The sequence below is a fragment of the Hemibagrus wyckioides genome, linkage group LG22 (genome assembly GCF_019097595.1).
Source record: "Hemibagrus wyckioides isolate EC202008001 linkage group LG22, SWU_Hwy_1.0, whole genome shotgun sequence".
In the NCBI taxonomy this organism is placed as follows: domain Eukaryota; kingdom Metazoa; phylum Chordata; class Actinopteri; order Siluriformes; family Bagridae; genus Hemibagrus; species Hemibagrus wyckioides.
The window spans coordinates 1,977,128-1,994,374 of NC_080731.1; the positions used below are offsets into that span (position 1 = coordinate 1,977,128).

The 17,247-nt window shown below is 40.8% G+C and overlaps 1 protein-coding gene across 2 annotated transcripts; it reads right to left on the reverse strand.

The window, feature by feature from the left end:
- Positions 1-1,912: 1,912 nt before the first annotated feature.
- cds2 (CDP-diacylglycerol synthase (phosphatidate cytidylyltransferase) 2) lies at positions 1,913-15,688 on the reverse strand. Of its 2 annotated transcripts, XM_058374731.1 has the most exons (13): positions 15,513-15,688; positions 10,743-10,888; positions 10,312-10,408; positions 8,920-9,017; positions 8,254-8,393; positions 5,736-5,794; positions 5,546-5,628; positions 5,261-5,348; positions 5,047-5,115; positions 4,650-4,802; positions 4,184-4,303; positions 3,883-3,986; positions 1,913-3,708 (listed from the first exon to the last, which is right to left on the reverse strand). In XM_058374731.1, the coding sequence occupies exons 1-13, from the start codon at positions 15,579-15,581 to the stop codon at positions 3,576-3,578; spliced, it is 1,359 nt and encodes a 452-aa protein (XP_058230714.1). In that variant the 5' UTR covers positions 15,582-15,688; the 3' UTR covers positions 1,913-3,575. The 2 variants fall into 2 exon arrangements, with proteins under 2 accessions (XP_058230714.1, XP_058230715.1); XM_058374732.1 differs by lacking the exons at positions 10,743-10,888; positions 15,513-15,688 and adding an exon at positions 10,509-10,657.
- Between the last annotated feature and the right edge of the window lie 1,559 nt (positions 15,689-17,247).

Consider the following 17,247-nt stretch of genomic DNA (forward strand, 5'->3'; position numbering starts at 1 on the left):
CCATAGAGAATTTCTACCAGGTTGAGTGTAAGATATAAACGAATAAACAATAAAGGAATGTTGTTGTTGTTATTAATGGACTGTACTGCGATTCAATGATTCAAAACTCAACTACTTTGTCGTAAATATCAGTAGCTGAAGGTTTTATTTGGTGCTTGGCAGTGGATTGTGGGTACAATTAGAATAGAAGAGAGAGAAACGAGCAACCTCGTCCCTGAAGGTTTCTTCTAGCTAGAACACACGATAGCTGACGTTTCCTCGTCTCCTGTTTAATGGTCCATGATTTTAAGCTTAAAAACCTTAACGGAGTACAAACAGCTTCAGTAACCTGACTGGATAAATATCTGAGCCAATCACAGCCCACAATCATGAGAAACGTCTCGACCAATCGCGTTGCAGTTCTTTTGTGTTCTTCAAGACAGATGGCCAATCGCATTATGTTTAGAAAAGCAATGAAGCCAATCATTTAAAAGAAAACAAAGAATTGATGTTCATGTTGAAAAAATCTTAAAAATCACGGCGAATGTTCATGAGAGGACTTCACTAATCACTTTGGCATAAAAAATGACAAGAATAACATATCCAAGTGATAAAGTATGTAGCTTTTCACGTTGCCATGAATTTAGCTAATCATGTTCTGTGCAAGATTTGGACCAATCACGTTGCAGGCTCATAAAATATTCAGCCAATCCCGTGTTCATGTTCATGACTCACAGCTAAAAATTAAATAAATAAATAAAAAAAAGAGTAAATCAGGTGATCCAACAATTCTGTGGAGGTAAAAAGGTTTTAGCCGTGATTGTGAAGACTTCAGTACACAACTGTTATGATTCAGTATTTTGTTCCAGTCAGGTTAGGTGTTTATGACTCAACAGAGCTCAGCCAATCAGGTTAGAGATACACGCATGTTAATGAGAGTGAATTTCAGTGACTCTCACAGAACAGAAAATCGATCTGCGTTTAAAATGTAACAGAGGTGAAACTGGCACGTGACAGAAACGTGACAAACATTTCAGATACGTGACAGAAACATTTCAGAAGTGTTACAGAAACGTGACAGAAATGTAACAAACGTTACTGACACATTATAGAAACGTTACAGAAACGTTGGATGGCAGCACAGACATAAAGAAAATGTTTTTTTGTGAGGGAAAAATGAAAATAAAAATAAAGAGGTGAGGTACAGAAGTCTAGTTTTCAGTGATGTGTTATTGCACTGCTGACCTGAACTCTAGCTTTTTTTTTCTCTCCTGGAAACATAACAGGACGTTAAAAACAGCGTCAACACGGATCACCGCTACACAAATAAACAACATGGTCATGTGACCTACACGACCGCATCACACGTCAGAGGCTGGAACGGTAAAATGGCACACATGGAAGGGTACAAAGCAATATTTTTAAAAAAAGACGAGAGAAACAAACAAAAACACAACCACAAACAAACAAAACAAACAGAAAAACATTCAGGTTCATGTGGAACTCAGGGTGATTATCAGAGCGCTAAGCTAATACTGAACACATCCAGATGAAGAGCACAGCACACGTCAGTGCAACACCACAGACTGACCACAGATTTAAGATTTGAGGTCAACTTTCTATTCAAACAGGAATTAAAATCAGCAAGACGTGTTCGGTGTCTGATTTGTTCGCGTCATAAAGGACAAAACACACAGGAAGAGGAAGATTTTGGCACCAGTTTATCTGTAAAAATGCTCAAAATGAAAAAAAGAAAAGTCATAATCTGTTTATTCCTTAGCCTGTATATTTGTGATGTCGCTCTGCACCGGGAGGCGTGGCCTAAACATTAAACACAAGAATGATTTGGACGCATTTGTTATTATTATTATTTATACATTATTATTTTATTTATTTATTTATTTATATATATATATATATATATATATATATATATATATATATATATATATATATATATATATATATATATATATATATATATATACATACTCACACACATATACATACACACACACACTGACCAGGCATAACATTATGACCACTTGTCTAATATTGTCTTGGTGTTGCTGCTGACCCGTCCTGCACTGTGTATTCTGACCCCTTTCTATCAGAACCAGCATTAACTTCTTCAGCAGTTTGAGCAACAGTAACTCATCTGTTGGATCGGATCACACGGGCCAGCCTTCGCTCCCTACTTGCATCAATGAGCCTTGACCACCCATGACCCTGTCACCGGTTCACCACTGTTCCATCCTTGGACCACTTTTGATAGATACTGACCACTGCAGACCGGGAACACCCCACAAGAGCTGCAGTTTTGGAGATGCTCTGATCCAGTGGTCTAGCCATCACAATTTGTCCCTTCGTCAAACTCGCTCAAATCCTTACACTTGTCCATTTTTCCTGCTTCTAACCAACTTTGAGGACAAAATGTTGACTTGCTGCCTAATATATCCCACCCACTAACAGGTGCCATGATGAGGAGATACTCAGTCTTATTCACTTCACCGGTCACTGCTCACAGTGTTATACCTGATCATTGTGTGTGTATATATATATATATATTTATTTCTGTAAAATGTCTCCAGTGTCAGCGTTCTAACAGTCAGAGAAAAAGCTGCGAATTAAATTGTTTCTCGGTGATGTGATAAAACAGGCTGCGTTTTTATTTTGCTTATTAACTAAGAAAGGGAATAAAGGGAGGCTGGAGAAGGAAGGAACCTTTGTAGCTGCTAGAACGTAAGCAAGTACAGGAACTGAGTCGGACTGTATACGAATAAAGCTTCAGTTGAGGAATAAAAGATTCAGGGATGCGCTGGTAAGAGGAAAATAATCCATTTCCAGGTGGTGATGACACCAGCAGTAATCCAGCTGTGGATTATTTTGCTCCGTCGGCACATCATTCTTTACTTATTCCTGGTTTTCTACACACACACGTCAGACACTAAACACATCCTGACCTGTCTACTGTTTCGTTTTCATTTTAAAAAACCCTTTGTATGTGGAAAAAAAGCTTGCGTCTTCTCCCCTGGTGAATCTCGAGCGTGAAATGAAACGTGAGCTCGATCTGAACAGTGTGGCGAGCGGAGCAGTGCTTTAAAAACTAAATAAAATGAGAAACGTCCGAACCCTAATGAGAATTATAATAGTTAGAATAGAATATTTAATATAATATGATATATATATATACCCCCTAAAATATTAAAATATTCACGACACAGATAATAGATCCACTTTACACACGTTCGTGACTCATAATGGAAGAAAGTGTAGGACGTGTCACACTCGCTGTATAATATTTATCTTATCTGGTATAAAAGAAAGAACGTACAGTATTTCACCAACAAAAAGAAAAATAGTAATAATAAACACTGACTAAATGCTAACACACACACACACACACACACATACACACAGAATATGGAATGACCCAAGGCTTTCAATTTAGTTTAGTTTTTTTTCCTTTTTCCTCATCTGGATCTTCGTGTCTCCCACCTCCACACGGCTCCTGCTCCATGCTGACCCCATGACCCCATGTTCCCCCAGACTCTCTCTCTCTGGCTCTCAGGGCTCTGTCTGTATCCAGCACAGATTCAGGCTGCCTCCTCCAGCGCCCCCAGCAGGCCTCTCTCAGTGAGGTGAGCTTTCAGAGAGTTGTAGATGTACAGCTGCTGGTCCGGTCTCAGGGCCAGTAACTGCTGGATCACTTTAGTCGGGTTCGGACCTCTGCGTAAAGAGACGGAGAGGAAAACGTTACGCGGCTCGTCTATGCTCCAGAAGTAACTTGCAATTAGTATAAAAAAGAAAGAAAGAAAACGAAAAAGCCTAGACAGGTATATGAGGATGTGAGCTCCTCATGGTCCTAAAGCCCTAACTGCACTGCAGGACTGAAAGCCGGACCTGATGAAGCTGGCGATGTAAACGTTGACGAAGGTGGCCATGAGGTACTGACAGTCGAATCTGTCCATTATTCCTCCATGACCAGGAATGGTGTTGGCGAAGTCCTGCAGCAGATCAGAACAGAGGTCAGTTCATTCAGGAAACTAAACCTGTGAGTGATATTAAACCCTCCAGCAGGACGTCACATGACAGGATGGAGAGATCAGAGTGGACGAGCGACAAATATATATTACAAAGGATATTTGAACAGGTTTAGATCACCAAGTATAAAAAAGATCAAGTGAAGAGATTTATCTTGGACCTTAATCTTGAAGGCCCTCTTGAATCCACTGGCGAAGAATCCCCCGAACGGGCCCATGATGGACGCAAAGCTGGACAGGGCAATGCTGTGGATCTGGAAGGGGTAAAGCCTCACTGTGGACTGGAACAGACAGAGAACACATTCATGAGAAGAGATATTTGGAGGAATGGATGGATGGATTAATGGAGAGATATTTGCATGGTTGGATGGATTAATGGAGAGATATGTGGATGGAAGGATAGATGGATGGTTTTAAATGGATTAACAAATAAAAATATTTGGATGTAAAGAAGGAAGGATATTTGGATGGATTAATGGAGATATATTTGGATGGATGCACATTTAGAGATGTTGTACATAGTCAAGATCAATCTTTGTTGCCTCTTGCAAATGCTGAAATAATAGTGCGCATATATAGTTCAAGAGAGTGTGTGTGTGTGTGTGTGTGTGTGTGTATATGTGTTACCCAGCCAGTGACGGACTGCAGGACAGTGGGCAGTATGTAGTCCTGCAGCTGGAAGAGCTCCGAGGGCTTGCAGTCCACCGTGAAGCTGTTCGAGTCATTATTAAACTCCACTGGACACACAAAGTAACGATAACCGGCCATCACATAGGACAACTACAGGAAGGGTGGGGGGATGGAGGGAGAGAGGGGGGGGGGGGGAGAGAGAGAGAGAGGGGAACTGCATCATTAACAGGAATCGTATGGAAAAAGGGTAAAAAAAAAAAAAATGGAAAAGCAGAACTGAGAATTCCAAACCCTCCGACCATTACAGCTCCACTGTGTAGAAACTTGACCAGCTGTGACTCCCAGTGAGGAGGAGTGATCAGAGGTCACTCAGTTACATCACACTGAAACTTACCAGGATTCCGAACACTATAGTGGAGAAAAATCCACCGATAAATCCTTCCCACGTCTTCTTAGGAGACAGCTACAGAGGGACAAGATGGACACCATGGAACTCAATAACTCATCAAAATAACCCTCATCCAAGATATTTAATAATCAATAAGAGAGAGGATGAGAGAGTGAGAGAGAGAGAGAGAGAAAGTGTGTGTGTGTGTGTTAGAAGTCACCTTGATGAGTGGAGTTCGGCCAAAGAAAAATCCGAACATGTAGGCCATGATGTCGTTACAGATCACACAGGAGATGGGTACGATAAACCTGCAGGTATACAACACACCTGTCTCACTGTACACTTGCAACAAACGTGTGTGTATGTTTGTGTGAGTGTACTTAAAAAAAAAGTACACTCAAGGTCATCTCTAAAAAGTAAATCACTGCATTGGAAAATCTTTTTTTTAATCCTGCTGTCTGACCATGGTCAGTTTCTTGCTCCTGTGTGTCTGTGTGGTACTGACCAGATCATGCCTTCAAACAGGTTGTGGATGATGAGATGCGACTGAGTGACCACGATCAGCAGAGTTACGTGGGTCCATCCGAACTGCACAGAACACACACACACAAACACACACACCCCAATATAACTCAATTATGTCCTTTTTAGATTTTTTTCCTCAAAATGGCTGGACTACTGATGACCACATTTACCATGTAGAATTGCAGCCGGTAGTGCTTCTTCACCAAGCTCAATACGAACATGCAGAATCCTGCAACACACACACACACACACACACACACAGATCAGAGCTATTCACATTATTATTCCCAGCTGGGTGACTATATTTAGCTCAGCTACACTTGCACTAATTATAACCCTTTTCCAAAGAATCAGTGAACAGAAGACACACATCCATACTCATCCCATCATCTCCAGAACAAACCAAAAAAACAAAATAGTCACAAGAAAATAAACGCAGAGAATGAGGGGTCATGTGACCAAATCACTTGTATGGACAAATACAGTTTAAAAAACAAGAACATCACCAGACATGAATCAGTCCATAGGAATCACTGAATCACTCTGATATACAGCATTCAGGTATAACATTGTGAGCAGTGAGAGGTGAAGTTGATGTGTTAAAAGCAGGAAAAATTTGACCAAGGGCCAAAAAATTGTGATGGCTAGACCACTGCATCAGAGCATCTCCAAAACTGCAGCTCTTGTGGGGTGTTCCCGGTCTACAGTGGTCAGTATCTGTCAAAAGTGGTCCAAGCAAGGAACAGTGGTGAACCGGTGACAGGGTCATGGACGGCCGAGGCTCATTGATGCACATGGGGAGTGAATTCTGACCCGTGTGATCCGATCCAACAGACAAGCTACTGTTGCTCAAATTGCTGAAGAAGTTAATGCAGGATCTGATAGAAAGGTGTCAGAATACACAGTGCAGGACGGTTTGTTGCGTATGGGGCCGCATAGCCGCAGACCAGTCAGGCTGCCCCTGCTGCCCCTGACAACAACCAGTTTAAGGTGTTAACTTGGCATCCAAATTCCCATCGAGCATCTGTGGGATGTGCTGGACAAACAAAGTTTTATCCATGGAGGCCCCACCTCACAACTTACAGGACTTAAAGGGATCTGCTGCTAACATCTTGGTGCCAGATCCCACAGCACACCTTCAGGGATCTAGTGGAGTCCATCATGCCTTGACGGGTCAGGGCTGTTTTAGTAGCAAAAGGGTGACCGACACAATATTAGGCAGGAGGTCATAATGTTATGGCTGACTAGAAAATATAAAGTTATTGTATGTTAGTGATATAGTAGCAAACAGGAATCAACAAATCGAGCACAAAAAGGTGGAAAAGGTTCAGTGAATATGGATTTACAAGCGTGACGAGTGTGAGGCGTATGATGCAAACACTCAAAGGTCAGGGATCTAAAAAATGACTCTGGTCAATAATGATGGTCAAAATTGTCTCCTTGTCCACGGACAAGTAAACTGTAGAAATCTATTTGTCCACCACACAACCTTACATGTCCAGATTTTCTTCAAATAACTGACTCCCTTGTCATCAAACATGTTTTTTGAGGAAAACATTTCAGGATGTTTCTCCATATAGTGGACTTCAATGGTGCTCACGAGTCTGACCTGACCAGAAAGCAGTTTAAATGCAGCTCCAAAGAGCTCTAAACCATCCCAACACCAACGATCATTTTCCTAGAGAAATAAAAAATTGTATACTTTTGAACCACAAAAGCTCGTCTAGACTTTTAAAAAATGAAAGAAAATAAAAAATATCCTTCAAGTAAGAGCTTAGGGTTAAATACAGAAGATAAATACTGTTTTTAAAGTCTGTATAAATGCTGTTAAGTCTGAAGTTTCAAGTTTATATTTATTCCCTGGATATAAGTGACCAATAAGCTGCAGCTGAGGGATTAAAGGTGTCGCTAAAGGGAAATATAAATTTTTTATTAATAGCCAATTCCATTTTTTCTTGTATAATGTTATTTTCTTTTAAAAACAGAATAAAATAAATAAATAATTAGATCAGCTTCTAAATGTTTGTTTTTCACTAAAGCAATTCTTACTAGAATCAAATATAAAATATAAAAATGATCTAATTCATTTTAACAAATAATAATAAAAAACACTTTATATACAAACATTACTATTTTATTTTTAATTTATTACAGGATCCATTACCCACTTAAAAAAATTATTTTATTTTATTTTTTTTTAATATTAATATAAAGTACAACAAGTTAAATAAAACTACAACAAATTACAACATCTGCTAATGTACCGTTAATGGAAGCGGAAGGATGGAGGAGTTTTTGCTGACCGACTGGGTGTTAAACAATAGGTGGAGCTTGTGTGTGTGTGTGTGTGTGTGGCAGACCCAGCTTGACACGTTACCACATCCTGTTAGTCGTACTTCATGTCTGAGTGCTTTGTGCGCGCACACACACACAGTTTTGCTTTCTCAGTACAAAGCCTGCAAAGGTTTGCACACCCTGTTCAACTTGACACCAACAAGATGGAGATGAGTTTCACAGTCACAAGGAATACGTTTTAAAATAAATAAATAAAAATAGAATCAAATTTTGGCTGTACAGATTTACAGCATGCAAACTACAACATGCTGGGGGGGAGAGAAAGAGAGAGAGAGAGAGAGAGAGAGAGAGAGAGAGAAAGTTGGTGAGGGAGGTGTGTGTGTGTTTCCTCACCAGAGAGATAGAGGGCGAAAGAGATAAAGCGATGGTATTTGCTGAGAATCCTCAGTGGCTCCTCCCTCTGTACCAGTGTGAAGAAATAATCAGTCACCGTCTCTCCGTAGAAAAAGTAGTTCACACACAAGAGGAAGTACCTGATACACACCCGTAAAACACACACATACACACACACATACACACACACATACACACACACACACATACACACACACACATACACACACACACATACACACACACACATACACACACACACATACACACACACACATACACACACACATACACACACACATACACACACACATACACACACACATACACACACACATACACACACACATACACACACACACACATACACACACATACACACACATACACACACACACAACAAATGTGCTGATGCAGTTTAGGACAGTTGCATACACTACACTAGTTAGATTTCGTATCTGTGTGTAAATCTACATCATACACAATAATCTTTTTTTTTTTTTATTTTAAAAACATTTTTAATCCAACATAAAGGTCCACACAGTGACCTTCACACTGCTGAAGAACATAGAGAGAGAGAGAGAGAGAGAGGAGGTGTGTGTGTGTAAGTTAATAAAGGGATAAAGAGTGTGAAAAAAAACAGGTAGGAGGGGTGGAGCATCTCACCAGCTGAGTGTCCTGAACCAGGGCAGGTCGTAGGAGTGATACACGCTGTAGCCGATGGTGATGATCTCATGGAAACACTTTATTTGTACAACCAACACCTGAGAACAGAAAGAGGGGGAGCGAAAGTGAGACAGAGAGAGAGAAAGAGAGAGACAAAGAGAGAGAGAAACAGAGAGAGTATAAGCAGTCTGAGTTCTGGATTCTGATTGGTCACTAGATGGATATTGATTAGTTTTCTATAACAGCAGCTCTGACAGTAGTGCAGACTCATTCAGAAATGTTATCGTTTCTATAGCAACAAATCATTCACAGAACAACAGATTTTTTTTTAAAAATCAAGCGATATTGTGAGGAGATACGTGCTTATGTAACCTTTATGGAAGGAGTCTCCAGTGTCAACGTCTGGAGTCTTCAGGACTTTATGTGGTTTCACAAAGAGAGCAAAAAGAGACACTGCTGAGGAAAAGACTGCATCTTCTCTGCTCAGTAAACACCAGGAACTAATCCAAATGGCTGAAGTTCCTCAATATACACTATATTGGCAAAAGTTTTGGGACACCCCTCCAAATCATTGAGTTCAGGTGTTGTTTTTCAGGGGTCAGACTCGGTCCCTTAGTTCCAGTGAAAGGAACTCTTAATGCTTCAGCTTCATACCAAGACATTTTGGACAGTTTCATTTGAACAGTCTGGGGATGACCCCTTCCTGTTCCAACATGACTGCACACCAGTGACCAAAGCAAGGTCCATAAAGACATGGATGAGTGAGTTTGGTGTGGAGGAACTTGACTGGCCTGCACAGAGTCCTGACCTCAACCCCATAGAACACCTTTGGTATTCTATGGGGTTGAGGTCAGGACTCTGTGCAGGCCAGTCAAGTTCCTCCACACCAAACTCACTCATCCATGTCACTGGAACTAAGGGGCTGAGCCCAACCCCTGAATTCAAAGATTTGAAGGGGCGTTCCAAAACGTTTGGCAATATAGTGTATATGCCAATAATAATCACTGATAAGCTGTTGTGGTGTTAAAAATAAATTAAAAAAAGAGTCAGGGATGTGCTGTTATAGGAAAATAATCAACTTTAGGTAACAGTAACTCTGCTTCATCACCCCACTTTCCTTTAAATGCATGATATAGTTCTGATATAGTACTCTTTACATAACCTTAAAGCATGCAGTGTCTTAGTGTGTGTGTGTGTGTTTCAATTCTAAAAGACCCTGAGTGCCACGGAGAAGAAGAAGAGGAGGAAGGAGGAGGAAGAGAAGGAGGAGGATAAGGGAACTCATCAGCAGCACCAGTGGGCCGAAATAAATGATGAAGAAGAAGAAGAAGAAGATGTGGAGGTGGGGGAGGAGGGGCGGGGAGAAGAAGGTGGAGGACAAAAGGAACTTACGATCATCATCAGCACCATTGGGCCGAGATAAATGATGAAGAAGAAGAAGGAGATCATGGCCAAGGTGAGGATTCCTCTCACCCACCAGTTCTTCCACCTGTGTGACACCCACACACACACACATACACTTCAGCTATAACATGAAACAATGCATCCACTAATCAATAAACACACTCGCTCCGACAGGAAGTCAATACCCGAGGCAGGACGAATTGAGCGATGATGTCATGGTGTAAGATGACTACATTAGCGTGTAAGTGATGAGTAATCTCTCTGATATCTCTAACGTTCTACAGACAGCCCACGTTACACACGTCAGACCCCCCCAGAGCTGTTCTCTGCTCGTCGAGGCGCTTTAAAATAAAAATAATAACAGGTCAAAAGCCCAGCAGGTATGTATTTGTTTGTGTGTTTATACATGATGACGTTACCGTGACGACAGGCCTGATAGGGCTTTGTTCAGAACCTCGGGGGTATCATCGGAGGGGGCGGTAACATCAGGTACACCAGAGTCAGGCTTGGAGTCGCTGTCTGATACACCGCCATCCTTCTCCATCCTGTCCTCCGCCTCTGAACCCTGAACACACACACACACAGAGAAAGACAGAGAGACAGTGTGTGTGAGACAGAGAGAGGGAGAGAGAGAGCGACAGTGTGCGAGACAGACAGAGAGAGACAGATAGACAGTGTGTGACAGACAGAGAGAGAGAGACAGACAGACAGACAGACAGACAGATTATTAATTAGGACGTAATCAGAGGTTCCTCGTCTCTGCTAGAACTCTTCAGCATCACTGCTGCTCTATTTTCTGACCACACTAATCTTTGTGTCATACAGCAGCCTGTTGCTGTGTTGTTACAAAACCACCAATCCCTACGAGCCCTCCTTGTCGCCATAGCAACAGTCGAACTGTGTCATCAGCGATGACCAGCAGGACGGCGTTTAAAGAAGTTTTAATGCATCTCTCTCTTTTTCTCTTCCCCCTGATGTTAATAACCGTGTTTGGACATGACAGACGGCTATGTTCCAGCTGTCTCTGTCACGTCTCACCCATGAGCCTCAGTGAGCAGCCAGGAGGAGGCTGCCAGGGTCGCCATGGAGACCAAGCACTTCCTGTCATTCACCTCATGTTGGGAGTTAAAAATACACCTCACTCTCCACTCTGATGCAAAAAATAGCTGCTTGGGAAGTGAGGAAGCTGATTTGCTAACGGCAAAAAAATCAGAGAGAGAGAGGGAGAGAGAGAGAGGGAGAGAGAGAGAGGGAGAGAGAGAGAGAACAGAATGTGTCATGGTTCAGGAAACTCTCCTACATATCCTCTGTCTCTGTGTGTGTGTGTGTGTGTGTGTGTGTGTGTGTGTGTGTGTGTGTGTGTGTGATGGTGATTCATTCTGGTGTTGATTTGGCCATGCGCTCTGCGTAAATCTGTGGGAGTTTCTGATTGGTTCCTGATCCACTGTGTTTGTTTTTGTATAAATAATAAATAAAAACACAGAGCTGCCTTTACAGTGTGGAGTCTGATACACAAGTCTGATGTTCTCCAACATGTTCTCGTGAACGTTTACAGCGTGAGACCTGACCGCCGGTCCGACTCATTCCCCCGTCCCGAAATAGACGAGAACTAAACAGAGTCTTTGGGGGTGGAGCCTGCTGGTCAAGAGAAATGGGGACACACAGGTGTTTCCTATGAGCTTCCTTACAGATACACAAACATCTCTCTATCACTCTCTCTCTCTTGCTCTTAAGGCATTTCCAGCTGAGGCCAGATGTTTCTGGAATCCAAGACACACGTCTCATGACCAAACTTGACATGTTCAAAAGCCACAAAAAGAAATTGTTAGGTAGATCAGCTCTAGGAGCGAATAATAACATCCAGAAAGGCTTTACATACATGAAGCAGACACTACTGCATGTTTATTACACTGTTTATTACCATTAAATAAACAGTAATAAACGGTCCTGGTGTATAAGCGAAGTCACTAGCGTGATTTACTAACGCAGGGCGAGACCATTAGATAGCTGTGTTAACTTAATTAACACTGTTTTTTCATGGTCAATATTCAATAAGGAAAAAATTTTAAATTAAACAAAAAAAACATTTTTTATTAATCATTTTTATTCATTGTTTATTAATCGTTTATTAAACAAAACATTCGTTGTCATAAACGTCTGGGAGAATCTCGATTAGCGCTTTCTGCATCCGTACACTCATGAGACATCTCTTCAGCAGTGTGTGTGTGTGTGTGTGTGTGTTTGTGTTCATTTCTAAAAGCTCTGATCAAAAAAATACAGGAAGTGGTGTAGAAATTTATCTATCCGGCCAGTACGCAAGCACAGGCCTCAAACAGACCTCCTGGAAAGCCGCACCGCTCTCAGTGAGACGCTATTGTCCGTTCTGTCAGGCGCAGGGAGGAAAAAAACAAGCAATTAAGAACGGATAAAGAGGGAAGGGTAAACTTCTGGGAAGTGTGGAGGAGGAAACAGGGACGCTGTGTCTTTAGCAGAGTGTGGAATTGTGCAGAAAGACAACAGAGAAAACACTGATACATCATCAATAACACTAAAAACAGTGTCGTCTCCTTTCACTGTCCTCGTCTCAAATCCACAGAAATATGTTAGGACATCGTTATGGTTATAAATAAACACTAAACCGTAACACAGGAATCATCAGGATAATGAATAGTGGAACAGGAAGCTGACTGGACGCGCGAGTGGTGTGGGCGATTCCATTATTTTCTTATAAATGAGGTGTGTGTTGTGATCATTTAATCACAGTAACGAGACGCCTGAAAAACACACCCTGACCACACCCTGAACATGGCAGCGGCTCCGTGTGGTCACATCTCCACGGCTGGAGAAACCAGAAACACCAGGAGGATGGAGAACTGATCCAGCACAGAGGCGTGACCTTAAAGACACGGATTAAGCAAAACGAATTCAATTAAACTACCGTTAGCTACTTCCTGTTCTCGCGTACGAACGCTCCTGAAGCCTGCCGTGCCGCAAAGGAGCGGTTGCTATGGAAATGGTAACGTATCAGAGCGAGCACATTACAGCGCTGTTGTCAGAGAAAACTAATCAAAGATGGACACCTCGCACCTCGAGCCTGGAGTCACTAAACCTCAGGAATGCAAAGCACCGGTTCCAGCAGGCGTTAAACCACATCCACGCGTCTCGACCCCATGCAAAGCTGAGGTCCGAGTGTGGGATGGAGTCGACCTCCAACACCGGTACCACGCTCTCAGACTTCTACTCACCTTCTCAACCACAGTCACTCTGTCCTGCTTCATAATCAAATAATATTTCAGCATTTATCCTCCTGTTCAGTACCGGACTTCTCTCTCGGTCTCTGTTTCTCTTTCTCTCTCTCTCTCTGTCTCATGACGCTGTTGTGAGTAAAGACGTTAAACACAGGGAGAAGTGTTCAGGGATAATTTAATTTCTGGTCCTGAAGAATAAACAAGCTAGAGTTTGTAGAAACACACTTTTTTCTCTCTCTCTCTCGCTCTCCCTCCCTCTCACTCTTAGGTTCTCTCTTTCTCTCTCCCTCTCTCTCAGTTTCTCTCTCTCAGTGATGAACAGCAAAGAACTGAACAACAAGAGACATAACTCTCTAAACTATAATAACCCAGAAATAATGATGTTGATGATTATTATATTAAAAAATACAGATTGAAAGAAAAATAAAAAATAAAACATTCACAAAAAATATATACATAGAAAAATGTAAAAGTAAAATTAAGTTATTTAACAGTAATTGCAATTAAATTAAATGGTAACAAATGTAACACACCTGTCTAAGGAAAAGATAATAATAATAATAATAATAATAATAATAATAATAATAATAATAATAATAAGGTGATTTATATTAATATAATTAATACAATATTCCTCATTGTTTACCTTTTTATGTACTTTATGAGTTTGTTTGTTTGTTTATTTATTTATTTATTTATTGAATTTGTTTAATGTTTTGTTACTATCATGTCCTGGTGTTTAAAAAAAAAAGTCACTTAAAAATAAAGAAAGAAAGAAAGAAATATTTACTTTAATAAATAATAATAATATTTTTACTTTTGATAATAGAAAATATATTTTATATTAATCTCTTGATTAAAATGAATAAATATTTGTTTGTATCTGATCACTCCATCAAAGTCGAGTTTTCTGTCATCGACGCTCCGTCACACGCTTCCCCCTCACCGCGACGTGTATAAACCTGTCCTGTTCACCATCTACACATTTCTGTTCATGTCTAATCTGCAGTCTGATTCACGTCTAACGCCCGGAGTGACTCCTGAGGTATTACTGACTCATTACACTCAGGAAGATACACACACCTCACACTTTTACAGAAAGTTAGAGAGATAAATAAAACCAGTCACACTGATGGACTTATCCTAATATTGACATCTCACACACACTCACACACACACACACACACACACACTCACACACTCACACACACACTCACTCACACACTCACTCACACACACACACACACTCACTCACTCACACACACACTCACACACACACTCACACACACACACACACTAAAACAGAGGGAAGCGAAAAGCGATTTTCTGCATTTAGTTATTTAATGAATTACTCTAAAACATAACGCTGTGCATTTGCAGTGCTGTGTCGCAAAAACTGAACTAAACTGAAATATCGCGATATTTGAGTATCGTTCAGAACGTTTATCGCGATATGATATTCCCCCCTAATCGCTCGCCTCTGCACTTGTGTTTAATGCTCGAACACTCGCTCTAACTTCGTGAATGATTTACAAAATTAACTAAAAACTCGTGTTTACAGTTTCACTTCATCGGAAAACACTGAAATATTTCATAAAGAATGAATTAAAAAGATGCAGAGATAAACTGACTCTAAATTAGCCCAGGACTCTGCAAACCTATCGAGATATGCTATGTTTATGTTTTTAGCTCGCTAACTAGCTTCTACTTTTATTAGAAACCCTAAACATATTAAATAAATGCAATCTTTTTTTCCATTTAAAATCAATAAAAAGGTGCTTGTTTAAGATACGGCCAGCTCTGACGTTACCTGGGTGACGAAGCTAGCAACGCTAGTAGAACAGTTAGCAACGCTAGCCGTTTAGCCTACATTTCTCATTGAAATCTCACCGTTAGATGAAAAAATTAATCGATTTCTGCTTGTTATTTATTTATCTTTACCTTATCCTCGGATTGTTGCTGTTGTAGGTCGGGTTCAGTAATACCGCCGCGGTGCCGGAGCTCTGTCATTTTCTTTTTAGCGCGTTTCAGGAAGAAAAAATGAACTTAAAAACAATCAGAGAAGCTTTAGATGTTACTGTTCAGAGGCTTTAGCGTTTCTGTCAAAGCCAGTGAAGTGCAGCAGGGTTTCATGGTGCGTTCATTAGCGCCCTCTGCTGGTGAACAAGGATGTTGCATGAATGAAATGTTTATGAGCGCCCTCTGCTGGTGAACAAGGATGTTGCATGAATGAAATGTTTATGAGCGCCCTCTGTTGGTGAACAAGGATGTTGCATGAATGAAATGTTTATGAGCGCCCTCTGTTGGTGAACAAGGATGTTGCATGAATGAAATGTTTATGAGCGCCCTCTGTTGGTGAACAAGGATGTTGCATGAATGAAAGATTTATTTAGCGCCCTCTGTTGGTGAACAATGATGTTGCGTGAATGAAAGTTTTATTAGCGCCCTCTGTTGGTAAATAATGATGTTGCGTGAATGAAAGTTTTATTAGCGCCCTCTGTTGGTAAATAATGATGTTGCGTGAATGAAAGTTTTATTAGCGCCCTCTGTTGGTGAATAATGATGTAATAAAATAAAAACAGCACTGCGCATTAGTTAGATTAGATTAACATCTAGTTTAAAACTCGGAATCTTTGCCGCATCTCTGTATCGGATTGCAGTGAAAACACACGCAGCACACAGCTCCTAAAGCCTCACACACACACAAAGAAGATTTACAGCTGACCAGGGGATAAATCACCACCCCTGCATGCCGCAGTTTTAGTCCAGCTCCTCCGCAGTGTTTCTGCACTCTACAGCACTGCTGACTTTTCTAATACAGATGTGTATTATCCAGACGTGTGTCCCGTTTTAAACCCTGATTAGTTATATAACGTTCTCTTCACATTTCATCCACATTAATGTCACAGCTAAAGCTACGCTTTAATGAAAAAAATATTTAATATCATCACCTGTGGGTTTATAGTAGTGTAGTGTGTGTGTGTGTGTGTGTGTGTGTTGCTTTGTAGGACATCTGCAATGCAGACATCTATATATAGCAGAAGGTGTCTGAGAGTGTGTGTGTGTGTGTGTAATACAAAAACAAAGGAAATTAATTTAGAGAAGAAAACACACATTTCCAACACACTAGCAGAGTGTATAAAGTGTTTATGTCTTTATTAAAAGAAAACAAAGCTGTTTTTCACAGAGACACGATCAAAGTCCAAGTCAGAATCAGATTTCAAGCCTGTTTGCTGAGTCAGAATCAGAATCTGAGCCCTTCAGAATCAGAATCCAATCAGAGGGTCAGAGTATAGGTCTAATTGCTGAGTCAGAATGAGAGTTTGATTTAAGTCAGAGTCTACATCAGGGTCCGAGTCTGCCCTGCATCTTTAAATCAATGGCTAAATTTGATGGACAATTCAGAATCCATGTACTTTTTTTATTGAGTCAGAATCAGAATCAATTTACTGATTCTGATTCATAGTCTGAGTCTATTTGTTGAGTCTGAACTCCAATCTGATTTACTTTGCTGAGTCCGAGTTGATGTCTGAGTTCATTTACAGAGTCTGTATCAGATTCCAAGTCGGTCTGCCACGCCCCAAATAACAAAAGAACAAACATTTTGTCCTTTCAGTGATTGATCCGGATGAATCACACAAATTCTGACCAGAGACACTGTGCAATAATGTCTCTG

Coding starts and splice junctions, on each gene's coding strand:
- cds2 (XM_058374731.1), bottom strand. CDS start 15,581: ATGACAGAGCTCCGGCACCGCGGCGGTATTACTGAACCCGACCTACAA. Junction 5,629..5,735: donor ACCGGCTGCAATTCTACATG/GTAAATGTGGTC, acceptor TGTTCTGTGCAG/TTCGGATGGACCCACGTAAC. Junction 5,116..5,260: donor GCCGAACTCCACTCATCAAG/GTGACTTCTAAC, acceptor GTCCCTCTGTAG/CTGTCTCCTAAGAAGACGTG.